The sequence below is a fragment of the Chlamydomonas reinhardtii genome, chromosome 2 (assembly GCF_000002595.2).
Source record: "Chlamydomonas reinhardtii strain CC-503 cw92 mt+ chromosome 2, whole genome shotgun sequence".
NCBI lineage: Eukaryota > Viridiplantae > Chlorophyta > Chlorophyceae > Chlamydomonadales > Chlamydomonadaceae > Chlamydomonas > Chlamydomonas reinhardtii.
This window is the reverse complement of record NC_057005.1, coordinates 4,819,160-4,833,478: the sequence shown is the minus strand read 5'-3', so window position 1 is coordinate 4,833,478 and position 14,319 is coordinate 4,819,160. Positions and strand designations below refer to the sequence as shown.

Here is a 14,319-nt window from a genome sequence, read left to right as displayed (position 1 = left end):
ACACCGTAATATAGAAAGAATGGCACATTTCTGCTGTGTCAAGACAGCGCACTCCTCTCGAACCCTCTGCATCCCATCTATTGTGCAGCGCCTGCGGTCGTGACAGTCATAGCCTCCTTGATGACCGAATCCAACTCCGCAAACTCCTGCGGGTGGTACAACAGAGGGAGGCCGTACATGTGAGGACGATTGTGTGGCACAGGACAACCAGAACGCTCACGGTAAACGCGACATCCCACACCCTCGTCCAACATATGCCCGTTGTATGCCCGATTGGCGCCGCCGTGCTGCCTTGCGGGCTCCCAACCACTGCCTCTTCGCAGGCACTACCTCAACCAGCTGTTCTGTCTGCACCCACTCGCTCTCTATCTGCTCATTCCACCTGTCCTCTCGCCCACCATACCCGTCTTACCGGGTCTCCCCTTTCCCCATAAAACCATGCAACCCGACCCCGTCAACATAGCCAACCCGCGCCGTCCTGCCGCTCCGCACCTCGTCCATCTCCTCCATCGCTGCCCCACCCACCGCCACCCGCCCCGTCCCCTCACCTGCGTGATCTCGTCCTCCGGCCCCGCGCCCAGCTTGGCCAGCAGCGCCTGCCCCTTGGCCAGCACCTCCGCCGCCTCCACGTACTGGTGCCCGCTGTAGTAGGCCAGAGCCAGCAGGTGCCAGGCGTCCGGCACCCGGTCGTCCTCCTCAATCAGGCCCTCCAGCACCTTTGTTTGCATGAGCGGGGCATTGGGCGAGAGGGCTCTGGGCAAGTCGGGCTAAGGTGCATAACTGCTCATCCGTTCGTGTGTCAGGGTTTCATGCCCTAAACTACACGACAAGGCCAGGCACCGCCTCAAGAACGGCTCGTGTGGCTTTGGTCCCGCCCACCAACCATGCCGCTCAGTCACGACCCTGTCAACCCGCGCGCGCATCCAGCGCGGCGTCCCCGACCCACATCGATGGCGGTGGCGGTGGTGTCCTCCAGTTCCAGCAGCAGCTTGGCGGACTCAATGCGGAACTCGTAGCTGGGGCCGTCGTCCTCCTCGTCGCTGTCGTCCTCGCTGTCCTCGTCCGCATCCTCCATCGCCTCGTCTTCCCCGCCTGCGCAAACCACAGGACGCCCCCGTTCAGGGCAGCCCGGATACACGATCCTCGTAATGAGGCAAAGCAGGCATTTGGTCGAGCAGCGGGAAACAGCATGCAACGCAATACGGGTGACGCAACACGTCGGCCTGCCACCACCTCGCACACCTTTCGCCGCGGCCATGCCCCCCTCGCCCTCCTCGCCCTCCTCGTCCTTGCTGGTGGGAGTGTACCACAACGACATGGATCGCCGCAGAGCCTGTGGAACATGGAGTAAGAGGTATCCCTGACTTCAGTACCTCAGATCCTTAGCCCGCGCAGCTGGCGCCTACGTCTGCTCCCTGTGAACCTTGTCACAACCCCTAGTCGAGCGCCGCCCACTGGCACTATCACCTGTAGCCCATGCCCTGGAGCCGGTCTCCTAACATCCTTGCCATATGCACTGTCTGCCGCGCCAAGGCTGCAGGCAGGTGTCCGCCGCTAAGCCCATGCCATCCCACGGCCGCACGCGCCCCGCAGCCAGCGCACCCACCTCCAATGCGTCAGCCGCTCTCCCCTGCTGGTACCGCAGAGCCGCCAGTGCCTGCCCCGGCTCGGGCGAGTCCGGGTCCGCTGTGCTCGCCTGCGTGCGGTTCGAGGCTGGGTGTTAACTTGCGGCTGTGCTGCTGTCGTTGCGCAACCCAGGAACCTTATGCCTGCAGCCTGCCTTGGAACGACACCAGCCGCCTTTGTGCGGGCTGTAACTTTGATTCGACCCATTCCAGACGGGTCTGCATGGAGGATGATGCCGCGACGGCTCTAGCACTGAGGGCATATCACGTTGCCATCTATCCATCTCGGGCATTCCCACCCGCCCCCTCCCCCGCCACCACCCACCAGCGACAGCAGGTGCTCCGCCTCCTCAGCCACGCTCGCCACCGCCTCCTTGCTGGCAGCCTCGATGGCCGCCGCGTCGCAGCCCCGCTCCGCCGCCGCCGACACCGCGCGCTCCTGCGCCCCCGCTATGAGCATCTCGCTCAAGCTGCACATCGCGCCTGAGAGCGCGCGCGACAGTGCCGGCGCCTCCTCTGAAGACGCGGCTTGCGCGGCAGCGTGTTGTGCCTGCGATGACCAGCCCAGTGATTGCTTGTCAGCCACTGCTGTCGACTCCGCCAGCTTTGTTGGCGTGAACCCTCCCCGCCATGCTGCGTGCGCACCCTGCCGCTATCGTACCCAGAGCCCGGCACCCACTACCTGCCGCCGGTCCACCTACCTCGCTGCCAGCTAACACAACTCTCTTCATCCCCAAGCTCGGATTGGCCACCCGGCCACCCCTGACGGGCGCCTCACCTGCAGCACCTGCACGCCTTTGCGTGTGGCCGCCAGCGCGTCCTCGGGCGCCTCCAGCAGCTGGCCCAGGTACAGGTACTTCTCGTACCCCACGTCCGGGCTGAGCGCCACCGCCTGCTTCAGAACCTGCCGAAGGCCAATTGAGGGGCCAAGGAACACGCGGCAGCGTGACGAGGCGGCGAGGCTCGGGAGCAGAGCGCTGTTTCAGGGTCGCCACGTCTGGCCGTGCCCGGGCATGCCACGAACCCTGGCTGGCTGGGACGCCCGGCGCTGCCCACAGAAGGGCGTGCAGCAGCAGCGACGTCACACACCCCGCACCCTTGCCGTCTAGCTTGACACAACGCACCTCCACAGCCTCCTCTTCTGGCCCGACCTCCGCGAGCAGCGCACCCAGGGCATCCACGCACTCGATGTTCTTTGGGTCCAACTTCACTGCCTTCCGCAACGCCGTCCGCGCCGAATCGAAATCATCATATTGAAGCGCAAGTTGAGCCTGCTCGTAAAGCTGCTGAGGCGTTACCCGGGCGGCGGGCGCGCGAGGGCCGCCGCCCTTGGCCTTTGGGTGGCCCTTGCCCTTGGTCTTGCCCATGCTCGAGACCCAAACAGCAGCCCCTGCTGCGGCCCGCTCAACTTAGTGCTAGCTTGAACTCAACGTGGGCGAGGTCGATTTGCAGGGTGCCAAGCTCCGTTGTCCGCCACAAATTGTGATTAACTTTATTTGTGCGATGCTCGTAAGCAATACGCTTTTGTGTCAACGAAAGACCGACTCAGAGTTAATAATAGGTCTCCGTGGCAGTTACTCAGGGCGGCTTTGCTAGATTGGTAATATCGGTTATCTGGATGCTCAATAACAATGTCAATACGTGCTAGCCAGCAGGAGAAAAGAGGTATGTTTTCTCATCGGGTGCCGCAACCAATTCCACCTTAATATTATCCGAGAGCACGCTGTGCACATGTATAGGCCATCGATATAACCAGTTTCACATTCTTGGCACTAACTGACGCGCTTCCTGGGAGAAAAGCTGGGACTCGTCGTCGCGGGCTTGCTTGAGTCGCGCTGGCAGACATTACCTGCAAATTCTTTCGTGGTGGAGCATACTGAAATTTATTGCATCGGTTCATACAGCTTTACAGTTCAGAGTTAGCCACACTACAGCGGCACCCCAGCTCGTTGCTGGTCAACCAGGATGTGTAGTCATCAAAAACATGCTATGAAAAGTCGGTCAGCACTGCTGCTGCTTGGTAAGTGTGCGAAATAGGCGTCTGTTTCGATCGACAGCCTGGGCCGGGTGCGAAAGTGTATCCGGGCTTTACCGGCGCTTAAGGAGCTGGCAAGATGTCGGTTTGCTGCTGGAAGGATGGACGGGGCTCACGAGCGGGTTGACCAGCCCTTCTTTTGTCGACCTCGGACGCCGTGCCTCCCCTTCCCTCCGACCCTGCGTGCACCGCACGTGTCGTGTGCAGTAATATGACCCCTGCCTCAGTCCACGGCTGCCATTCAACATTGAGCCCCCCTCGATGGTTCACCGGCATGCGTATGCAGGTCTGGGCCTCCTTGCTGGGCATGCCTGTGCGCTCCGTTCGCTACAGCAAGTGTCAGATGCGGCAGCGGCCCAGGCATCACAGCCGCAGCCGCAACTGCTGATGCCGGGCCTGCCAGTGCGGGAGATTTGCACAAACACCTGCAGCAAGGTTCGTGCCCCATCTGGGCCTTGTTTGTGCGATGGTCGAAACGAGTGCTGCACCAGGGGCAAGATATTGAGGTGAAAGCAACAGGTTCAGCGGCCTGCTTGATTAGTCTTCGTCACTGATGCTCTGCAGGCCAAGAACGGAGTGTGCGAGGAGGGCCGTGCGGGCAAGGTACACGTCATCGCGCCGTACCTAATGGCGTACTGTGACCTGGGGTGAGCTGGAGCGAGGAACGGCAACGTGCTCGACCGTGCACTGCCGTGAATACAGCCAGGCGTAGGGTCACGGTGGCACTGGCGTGGGATGGCGACGGCGCCTCTGCAGCAGGTTACTGCTGACTTAGTCTAAACATGCCAACCTGTCCTGCTATGGCCTCTTGACAGGACGGACTGCGATGACTGCGGGCCGTGGAAGACCACTGCCAGCAAGGTGCCGTGGTGAGTGCCAAGGCGTCGCCAGATTTCTCATGGGTTTCTTCGGAAGCCGCACCATCTCGTATGTAATGCCAGCCTATGAAGCATCCATGCCGCAAGTCAAAAACAACATCATGAAACCGCGCTGCAGGGAGGACCCGGCCGTTGCGGGCCCAGTGCGCTTCCTCCAGAGCAAGGATGTACAGGTGAGCCGGGGGCCTGCTTCATCCTCCATTCCGTGGCTGCTTCGCTGCGCAGACACCTGACTGGCGCCGCGCCACGCCTCTCTGCCACTATCCAAACAGATCCGTGTTAAGGCCGCGGCAGTGCCCTCTGCCATCAACTTCACGTTTGCCTACACGGACCCCAAGGCCGACTACGACGTCTCCTACCACATGGACGTCTCCGGCGGCGTTGAGGCGGGCATCACGGCGGTGCGTCAAGACTCGGGGCCGAGGCGGGATCAGGCTCACCGCTCGGCACTTATGCAAACAGCTGTGTCAGCGTCATTTTACAAAGCTGAGGACTGACGTGGACCTTGCGCCCGCCTCGCAGATTTCCTACAAGATCCTGAGCGGGCGCTGCAAGAAGGCGGACGGCAGCCCGGCGCTGTTTGTTGACGTGGGCGCTAACTTTGGCTGGTTTGCCATCCTGGCGGCGCGCCTCGGATGCAAGTGCGTTCAATATTGGCTTAGGCAAAGCACATGCTTATGGCTCGCTGGCTGTGGCAAGTACAAATGTTTGGACAGCCGTGTCTTACGACGACAACGCCGTCTGTGCCCCCGTGCCCCAGGGTCATCGCATACGAGCCGGTCCCCATGTTCCGCGCGTTCTTCGAGTACAGTGTCCACCTTAATGACCTCACCTCGCTCATTGACGTGCGCGCCGTCGTGGTACGTGGGGCGGAAGGGCTCTCGCGTGTTGTGTTGAAGTGAACAAGGGCCGCGCGTGCGGGGGAGTACCGTCTTATGTCATGTTTTGTGATTGTGCACGACGGGACGCAGGTGAGCCACGAGACGGGGAAGAGTATGAAGATGGTGGTGCCCGCTCGCGGCATCTGGGGCACGGCTGGTATTGACGGCCTCAACATTGACCGCGCCATTGCAAGTAAGAAGGGCATGGGCCAGCGTGTCTTGGGCCATGTGGCGCCGCAGCTTGCTGCACCACTAGCTGCTGACACCCGAGCTCTCCCCGTTACGCTGCGCCCACTGCCAGGCTCCAAGGACGAGATCGAGGTGCCCTCGGTGCGCCTGGAGGATGAGGTCAAGCAGGACGCACTGCTGCTAAAGGTGCGGGCGAGGTGGGGTTGTAAATACCAGCCCAAACTAAACCAAACCAAGCTAAACTAGCGGAGTGGGGTGGGTGGGCGGGTTGGCGGCTTCAAACGGGTGCCGGTGCGAGCAGTACCGGGAGCGGAATGGGTGACATGCAGCATCAATTATCAAATGTATCTGCGGACTGCCGTGTCTATGCCACACGCTGCAGATCGATGTGGAGGGCTGGGAGTGGGCGGTTGTGAAGGGTGCCGAGCAGCTGCTCAAGAATTTTTACGTGGAGAACATCGTCATGGAGTACTCGCCGGGTGAGCTGCTGCTGGGCGCCATGCGCAGGGGCTCTGTGGCTTCTGTCCGGCCTCGTGCAAGTGTCCTCGCAAGCACCAGTCGCCTGTCAGAAACGCGTGCACCTCACCTGAAAGAGGAACCCCAAAACGTGTGCAACCCTGCCACCGCCGTAGGTGTTCCCGAGCGCCACTTCCGCTGGGACGACATGGCCGCCACGCCCGCCATGCTGGTGGACCTGATCCAAAAGTACGGCTACCGCATCGGCCACATTGGCGATGCCGGCAAGCACCACTCTGGCGGCTGGGACGCACCGTTGCCGGCCCTGCGCGAGGTGAGTTGTTTCGTGCTTGGCCGGCCTCACAGGCTACTTGAACGTAGGGATTACATTCTTCAAGACCGTTGTCCCACCCGCGCTTGCACGGCTTGAACCTGCTCTGGCGCATGCAACCGCTTGTGTGCCAGGTGGCCTTGGACAACCTCAAGTATGACGTCAACGACATCAAGCTCTGGAGGGTGAGCAGCGCGGCCATCTCACATAAGATGGCACTGCTATGCCTGCTGATTTTCGCGGCGGCTGCGGGGCACAACTGGTTGGCGTTAGGGCTTGAGTATGCGGCCATGCGAATGATAATATCAAACACGTGCGTGCCCCGCGCCATTGACTTTTGTGTCAACAGGAGGGCAAGATGGCCTGCCCCTCGCCGCTCGAGTTGACTAAGTACCCGATGTGGGTGCTGTGCGGTGGTGTGCCGGAGGGCCTCAACCCGCGTAGCCTCAGGTGAGCAGCGGCAAATGACGCTGGTCTGCCCACAATTAAATAACCGTAGTGTCAGCCTTGTGTGTGTGTCTGTGGTCCTAACACGCACCCACCTCACACCCAGTACCCAACCTACTTTACCGCACTTGCCGGGCCTGTACGGATCCTGTCCGAAGTTCACACATCATGCCGTTCCTACTCCATGCCTGCCCTTCGCGACAGAGCCGAGATTGGCCACAACACCAACGTGTGGGCGGCCAAGGGCACCGCCCTGAGCGGTGGTGACCTGTTGAAGCTTGAGGGCCTGTCGGGCATCCTAGACCCCAAGGACCCTGTCAACAAGTACTTCCGTAAGTTGACCAGCGGTGCCGGGGGTCGGGTCAAGTACCGGTATTGGTACCAGAGTGGTGATGGGAAGCCGGGCAGGGAAGGCCTGCGAGATGCCGGCATGCTAGTTACTACACGGAAGCGATGGTGGTGCGAATGGCAGCTTGTCATTCACGACACCAGTAGCAGCTATGTCATGTCAAGCCTTGTCGTAAAAGTGCACGTGTTAAGCGGCACCGCCTCTGTGCTGTGCGCCGGCTGATGCAGAGACCAACAAGGACAACTTCGGTATGGGCAGCCGGCCCTGCTACCACTTGGATCCTGTTGTGCAGGTGCGAGGGACGAGGGCATGGGGGGGGGGTGTATCAGGAAGTGGCTGCAAATCAGTGCATCGCATGGCTTGCGTCTCTGCTATCGTAAGTACCGCCTTGTGCTGGTTAACCGTGGTGCAGGTGAAGCATCGTTGCAAGTGCAACAAGCAGGAGGCGTGTGGCGAGGAGGAGGCGGCGGTCATTAAAGCGGCCGAGGAGGGCAAGATCGCCAATAATTACGTGCTGCCCTGAACGGGGGTGGTCGTGAAGGAGTGCAAAGCGAACAAGGTTTTGCGCCACTAAGGACCAACCGACTCGTGCTACTTCTTATGAAATGGCGCGGTCGCTGATAAGGGGGTTGGCGAGTGCTCCGGCTTGGGTGCTACATTAGCCTGCATGCGCCAAGAAGTGGCAAAGGTCATGCAGCCGGCCGCCGTGCCGCTAGGTCCACGGCATGATACAAAGGGTTGTAGTCATGGTGACGGTGGCAAGCTGTGGGTGACCGCACGGCCCTAGCCGTTAAAGATCAGGTGCAAGGCTGGTGCTTGTCGTGGTGGCGGTAATGGTGGCGAGCTGGCTTCAGAGTCACTAGTACAAGGTAGATAGGAGGATTCACGGCTTGTGTTAGACCACCCCCATTCACCACGGGCTGCAAATGCCAAGAAATGTGGTTTCCCCTCGCAAGGCAAAAGCGGGGCCGCAAATGACAAGATATATGGTTCCCGCCACGTCTCTAGTCTGAGGCCGCACTCGTCTACCTCATCTCCCGGACAAAGCCGGGGTCGGTTCGTACAGGCGCGGCCCGCCACGGCATGGATTCGCGAGGCCGCTTCTCGCTCTGGCTGATTTCTCCCTGCCGCCTATTTTTATACAATAGGGAATTAGCACAGCGGGCTGCAAATGAACGTCTGTGTACGTTTGAGAACGTTTGTGAACGTTTGTGTTTGAGGCCCGTTTGAGAATGTGTGTGTGGGGGGGTGCCGGAGTGGTACGTGCAGATGGAGACCCGAGGTGCTATGCAGCGCCAAGTCCGGCGATAGGTTTGGCCCGATTACATCAGACCCAATAGCTTCGATGCGGTCCCACCGTCTCAGATACTAGAGATCTACGCATTTGGCCGGTTTGGGAACTTGGGAAATGCCCGTGGAGGCTGGGCAAACCGGCAAACACTTGGGACTCCCCCCCCAGCATGGGACCCCCCACCCGCGCACACAATGCTATGGCACACCTTTTTGCTGGACGTGAGAATGTGGGATGTGCCCAAAGTCGGCAGTCACAGTGTTGTCATGATGGCTGATCATACAGAGAGCAGGGCTCGAGGGATCGGGCGTTGGATATTGGAGTGGGCATGGCTGGGGAAAGGTCGGACATGAACCGTGTGGGCCGCATCGGACACTCAATATTCAACATTGCAGGGCAAATTGCTTACGACAGACATATGTTATGAGGTTCTATTGCCCGGTTCGAGAGTAGTACCGCGGACGAACCAGCTGGTCCCTTCAGCCTGTTCTGCATGTTTGCATCACCTCAACCAGAACGCACACTGCTCGTATCTTTTTTGGTGAATTTGAAGGTCCCAGTGTTGTCGATGCCCTGCATTGTCGTGAGGCAGAGCCATGGCCGACTCACCCGGTGGCAGTCTTGACGATGACCTAGCAGCTGCATTTGACGGAGAGTTTGATGAGGAACTTGTAGACGACGACGGCGGTGGCGATGCCCAAAAGGTTGGTGCTCCAGCTCACGACCCCCGTAGGGCCCGCATTTGGAGATACGTTCAATGCACATTTCAGGATAACGAGCAAAAAGGAGCTGACGATAGATCTGACGGAGACGATGGCGGGAAGTCCTCGTCCGGCTCAGACGTCGACCTAGAAGACCTAGAAGACATCGCAGACAAGGGTTTTGCGGAAGTGGAGACACTCAAGCGGGAGGCAGGTGCGGCGGGCAGGACCACAGCACGGGCTTTTCCGGGCACAGCACGCCCGGTCCCCTCGGCAAGCGGCCCCAGGAGCGTCTCTCCGGACTGATACCTTGCTTGTTTTGTGCCTGTCATGTGTGCCCGTAGGAATTGAGGACAGGCCGGCGAAGCGCATGAAAATGGTCCAGTTCGGCGCCGAGGATGAGTCGCCGGGTAAACGCAGAAGTCGGGTCGCTGGAGCCGGGCCTTCCACAGCGGCGGCCGACGCAGGGGGAGCATCAGGCTCGGGCGGGGGCTGCCAGCACCCCGTGTGGGTTTTTGGATTGTGTGGCGTGTGCGGCGTCAGCAAGGAGTCCCTGGAGAGCAGCACGGGCGACCAGTATGGACAGTACCTGTCCGAGTCCGCCTCCGCGGCGCACGGCGGGGACGGGACCACTAGAGCACAGGTACGCGTTCTGCAGTAACAGCTACTGAGGCCAATGCTCAATTACTCGGTTATGCAAGGGATGGGCGTTTGTAGGTTGGCCTGCCATGACTTGGCCTGAGCCGCCTTCCTGCTGGTGCCGTGCTGTCCACAGGCGGGCATGGTGCGGCTCAAGCACCTGCACGCCAGCAAAGAGGTGGAGGTCAGCCGCCAGGAGGCAGACCGGATACGAAGGTGCGTGCAGAAACCCCTGACAGGCTGGCCCCCTAACACCCGCTGACAGGGCTTTTGCTTCAAGGCAGGACATGCAACGGCGCAGCTTTTGGTAGCTGTACCAAGTGTACTCACCTTGGGCTCCTTGGGCTAGCAGTCCCCGCCCTCCCGCATTGAGCACTCACTGCATTCCGCCTCGGCACTTCCGCGGATCATGGTTCAGGGACACCGTGTCGCGGCTGCTGTCGCGGCGGCGGCTGATTCTGATCCTGGATCTGGACCACACGCTGCTCAACAGCGTGCACATGAACGAGGTGGGCGAGGACGTCGCGCCCAGGCTGGCAGAGCTGCAGCGCCGGGAGCAGGTGCGCGCGGCAACTGCTGCGTTCGCAGCTGCTGCAGCTGAGCTGCAGCTGCAGTGGCGGCTTGGTTGGGAGGAAAGGCAGTAGGGGAGATGGTGCAGCGGGTTACCGTAAGGGCCTTTCCGGCGACAATGTAGGTCAGGGCCTTGCAGGCGCAAGGTGGTACTCTGTACTGGCCAGCTTTGTGGTGGTGGTGCTGGTGTGGCCAATCAGTGCGCACCTCGTCGTAACCACCACTCACACCACGCTGCAGGAGGCGAACCTGGGGCCGCGGCGGCTGCTGCATTGCCTAGCGGACAAAAAGCTGTGGACCAAGCTGCGGCCGGGCGTGTTCGAGTTCCTGGAGGTGAGGGCACATGCACACGTGCACGGGTACAGAGCTGTTGATGCGCGGAAGGGGACCGGATACGTGCAGCCGTGGCTACATGTGTGGTGCTTCCGTTACATGTGGTGGAGTCGTAAGGGCATGCATGCGCTAGGAGGAACCAATGCCAAGGAAATGTGCAATGGAGTCCAGCGAGGAACACGGGGCAAATCGCTCACGGCAGGAGGCAGCGGCGCGCTCACCCAACGTTTATTGCCCATGTTCGCACGCCATGTTCGGCACCGCCGCATTCCACCGGCAGGGCTTGCGGGACGCATACGAGATGCACATCTACACCATGGGCGACAAGACGTACGCCGCGGAGGTCCGCAGGTGAGCACCCGGGGCCGTGGTCTCTCATTTGCGGCGTCATCCGTGTTACTGCAAGCACCACGCCGCACCGTGTCAGGACTGCCTTCGGATCCATGCATGTAAGTCATGCCGTTCGCGAGCGTACGTGCTGCTGCGGCCGCCCTGCGCCAGGCTGCTGGACCCCACCGGGCGGCTGTTCTCGTCCGTCATCGCCAAGGACCACTCCACCACCGCCACCGCCAAGCACCTGGACGTGCTGCTGTGAGTCACCAGCAGCCGCGCGACGGGGCTGGGGCTTGGGCTGAAGGGTGCGGCACCGGAGGAGGGGAGGCGGTGGGCCGCTGTTTCTACCCCTATGTTGTTTATGCTGGCGGGCTTCACCTCCTGCTTCTCCTGCTTGCCCCTGACTTCTTGCAGCTCCGCCGACGAGCTGGCGCTGGTGCTGGATGATACCGAGGTGGTGTGGCCGGGCCACCGCCGCAACCTGCTGCAGGTGATGAGCGCCGTGGGGCTCCAGTGCGCCCACCCTGTCGGGCTTCCAGTACCGGGCTGGGTCCTGCCGTCCTGTTAACAGTTTTGGCAGACGTTGTTGTATGATTTCCTCGCGAAGTGCGGCACTGATGCCCAAGCGCGTATTAATGCATGTGCGCGTGCGTGTACCGGTATGGTGCGACTCGTGGCGCTGTGTGTGCGTGTGCAAGCAGATCGAGCGGTACCACTTCTTCCCATCCGACCTCCGCAAATGGCGTGCGGACGGGACGGCACTGCTGGAGCAGGTCAGGCGGTGGACTGCGTAGATGTATCGTTGGCCATGAGCCTGATGCCCGTAGCTTGTGGCAGACCATTCTGCACCTGGGGTGTACGAAGGCGACTTCATTCTCGTCGTGAGTAAACGCAAGGACTCTGTGCATTGAATGGCAGGAGCGGGACGAGAGTGCAACGGAGGGCGCATTGGCTACGCACTCGCGCGTCCTTCGTGCCGTGCACGCCAGGTACGCTGTTTCGGGCGTGACGGGAAGGGCCCATCATAAACCGGTGCGCGCATGTCGCTGCTACCTTACCATAGGCCAGACGAACCTCTTAACAGAGCCAGCCCTTGTGGCGCGATGCATGCTTCTCACTCTGCGCTTCGATCGCACTCCCGTACCCATAATTCCGACCCTTAATCGCGGTTGCATGGCGTTCCCGCCATCTCGCAGGTTCTTCTCCCAGGAGGACTCCAGGCTGCCGCCGCTGGATGAGCGCGACGTGCGCGACGTCCTCGCGGAGCAGAAGGCACGCATCCTCACTGTGAGTGCTTTTAACTTAGGTGCTCTGGCAAGCAACGCCTTTTGGCCAGCAGCGGCGAAGTTGGCACCACTGGTACCATGGCGTTTTGGAACGGCGCTGACCCACATGCTGCAGTGTCCGCCTCACACCAGCTGCTATCTGACTGACGTGCGCAGGGTGTCCACATCACCTTCAGCCGGTGCTGGGCGCAGGTACGCTGGGCCGGAGTCTTGCGCACGCATGTCGTGTCGAAGCGGTCTGGTTGGGGACTCGCGTTGGGGACTTGCCTTGCTGCGGTACTCACCTTTGCGTGGGGTTTGGCGGGCGGAGACCCGCAGAGCTGCCACTGTCGGGCAATGATGTCACATTCCATGGGGGCCTTGTATACATGGACATTGTGACCATTGTTGCGCTTCATGTGCAGGACAAGGACCCGCGCAAGGAGCCGCTGTGGCAGTTGGCCGAGGGGCTGGGCGCCACGTGCCTGCCCGCCTACGACCCCGCAGTCACCACACACGTCGTGGCGGCGGGTGGCGGCACAGCAAAGGTACGCGCTCGTGTGGACCACCGGCTGGGTCGCTGAGAACGGCACACTTACAGTACTTACCTCGTCATGGATGCCGTGCTGCAAAGATATGGTGTACCGAATTGTTGCCACAACAGCATGTGTTGCTTGTGCCCGAGTACCCCAGGTGCACCAAGCTCGCGTCGACGGCAAGGCGGTGGTGACACCTACGTGGCTGCAGGGCTGCGCCTTCAGGTGGGTGCAGTTGTTGCCACCGCTGCCATGCGGGTAAAGCCAAGCCAGGATACCTGCTTGTTTTCGTGCGTTCACGCGTTGTCGATGCATTGTTCGTGTGCTGCGGCTGCTTGGGGCGGTGCACGTTTCGGAGAGGTCAAGGCCGCATTAGCGTCTCAAATCCCTTCTCATCCTTTCCGTGCGCCGCTGTGCTCCTACAGGTGGGAGCGGCTTCAAGAGAAGGATTTCCCAGTACCTGAGCCGTCGCAGACTGACGGGCGCGGCGGGAGCGGAAGCAGCGGCGGCAAAGGCGCCGGAGGTAGCAAACCCAGCGCCGCGGACGAGCTGCAGATGGCAATGGCTGCGGCTGGTGGTGGTGGTGGTGGTGGAAGAGGCGGGGGTGGAGCACAGACTTAGCGTAGTGCCGGTGCGCCAGTATGTGACACATACCGCATGGCGGGTGTGGAATGTACGGGCGAGGTGAGGCCGCGAGGGTGCGCGGGCGAGCTTGCCGGGGAGGATTGCAGTGTGAGGGGTGCGGCGAGGGGTGCGCGCAGCCATGATTGCGGGTGCTGTGCGAAGCAGTCCTGCGTACTGGACTCTGAATGACGACGACTCGCAGAACGCGGTGGGTCTGTGGTAGTCTGATAGGGAAGGTGGAAACCGTGGTGGGTTAGAAGTCGATGTTGCAGGACACAGCAATCTGATTGGAGCAGCACAGCGTTCGGTTGGGGCGCCCCCGGGGCACCGCCGGCGATGCGCCCGGACGGGGGATGCTTTCAGCCAGGCAGGCCTAGTTATGAATGGCAGGAACATCCGGAGCCAGGAATGTCCATACGGTTAACCAGGCCCGACCTGGTCCGAACCAGGGGTTCCCCTGGCCTCGTGTGACAATTTTTTTATCAGTCCACCGATCGGCGGCCGCTGAGGGACCGCGGATGGTGTGGTTAAAGTGGAGTTAAGATTAATGTATACTTGGCAAAGTCACGCTGGCGCTCTCCGGACAGAACTCGCGTGCACTGCTGCCTATGGACCAAGTAAGATCTCGGCCACCAAGAAGCGCCGCGTCTGACGTGAGAAGGGAATGGAGACTTAAACTCTGTGTAACGATTACAGGCTGAGGCGGAAGGAATGTGTGTACGTACAGTACATGCACGTCTGTGTCGTGTGGAGGAAAGGGCAAGGACAGAGACGCAGAGACACAGCGCGAACCCTGGTTACTATTTAAAAGGGGCCCGGCTCTCCCAGAAGAAATA

General features: G+C 60.9%; 3 protein-coding genes across 3 annotated transcripts; 2 read left to right on the top strand and 1 right to left on the bottom strand.

The window, feature by feature from the left end:
- CHLRE_02g103050v5 (uncharacterized protein) lies at positions 1-3,252 on the bottom strand. The gene is made up of 8 exons (XM_043059751.1): positions 2,750-3,252; positions 2,404-2,529; positions 1,951-2,175; positions 1,607-1,696; positions 1,243-1,333; positions 947-1,092; positions 549-716; positions 1-146 (listed from the first exon to the last, which is right to left on the bottom strand). The coding sequence occupies exons 1-8, from the start codon at positions 2,990-2,992 to the stop codon at positions 78-80; spliced, it is 1,158 nt and encodes a 385-aa protein (XP_042927385.1). The 5' UTR covers positions 2,993-3,252; the 3' UTR covers positions 1-77.
- A 120-nt stretch (positions 3,253-3,372) lies between these two features.
- On the top strand, positions 3,373-8,838 carry CHLRE_02g103000v5 (uncharacterized protein). The gene is made up of 17 exons (XM_001699736.2): positions 3,373-3,645; positions 3,947-4,095; positions 4,225-4,307; positions 4,476-4,529; positions 4,657-4,711; positions 4,811-4,939; positions 5,061-5,179; positions 5,299-5,398; positions 5,510-5,612; positions 5,721-5,794; positions 5,991-6,087; positions 6,241-6,398; positions 6,530-6,580; positions 6,745-6,845; positions 7,047-7,174; positions 7,419-7,483; positions 7,604-8,838. Exons 1-17 carry the CDS (start codon positions 3,615-3,617, stop codon positions 7,712-7,714), a joined length of 1,608 nt encoding a protein of 535 aa, XP_001699788.2. The 5' UTR covers positions 3,373-3,614; the 3' UTR covers positions 7,715-8,838.
- Positions 8,839-8,902: 64 nt separating this feature from the next.
- CHLRE_02g102950v5 (uncharacterized protein) lies at positions 8,903-14,182 on the top strand. Its single transcript, XM_043059750.1, has 16 exons — positions 8,903-9,186; positions 9,253-9,397; positions 9,528-9,826; positions 9,959-10,038; positions 10,241-10,382; positions 10,633-10,725; positions 11,006-11,076; positions 11,227-11,316; positions 11,473-11,548; positions 11,760-11,831; positions 11,977-12,047; positions 12,255-12,345; positions 12,501-12,536; positions 12,749-12,871; positions 13,017-13,084; positions 13,285-14,182. Exons 1-16 carry the CDS (start codon positions 9,079-9,081, stop codon positions 13,478-13,480), a joined length of 1,761 nt encoding a protein of 586 aa, XP_042927384.1. The 5' UTR covers positions 8,903-9,078; the 3' UTR covers positions 13,481-14,182.
- The last annotated feature ends 137 nt before the right edge of the window (positions 14,183-14,319 follow it).

Bases quoted from the DNA above. Each gene is read 5' to 3' on its own strand.
- CHLRE_02g103050v5 (XM_043059751.1), bottom strand. From the start codon at position 2,992: ATGGGCAAGACCAAGGGCAAGGGCCACCCAAAGGCCAAGGGCGGCGGC. The intron at 1,093-1,242 runs GTGTGCGAGGTG...TGGTTTGCGCAG, and splicing joins GGGCATGGCCGCGGCGAAAG to GCGGGGAAGACGAGGCGATG. The intron at 147-548 runs GTGAGGGGACGG...TACCACCCGCAG, and splicing joins CGGAGGACGAGATCACGCAG to GAGTTTGCGGAGTTGGATTC.
- CHLRE_02g103000v5 (XM_001699736.2), top strand. From the start codon at position 3,615: ATGAAAAGTCGGTCAGCACTGCTGCTGCTTG. The intron at 5,180-5,298 runs GTGCGTTCAATA...CCCGTGCCCCAG, and splicing joins GCGGCGCGCCTCGGATGCAA to GGTCATCGCATACGAGCCGG. The intron at 6,581-6,744 runs GTGAGCAGCGCG...TTGTGTCAACAG, and splicing joins ACGACATCAAGCTCTGGAGG to GAGGGCAAGATGGCCTGCCC.
- CHLRE_02g102950v5 (XM_043059750.1), top strand. From the start codon at position 9,079: ATGGCCGACTCACCCGGTGGCAGTCTTGACGATGACCTAGCAGCTGCA. The intron at 11,077-11,226 runs GTGAGCACCCGG...GCCCTGCGCCAG, and splicing joins TACGCCGCGGAGGTCCGCAG to GCTGCTGGACCCCACCGGGC. The intron at 13,085-13,284 runs GTGGGTGCAGTT...GTGCTCCTACAG, and splicing joins CTGCAGGGCTGCGCCTTCAG to GTGGGAGCGGCTTCAAGAGA.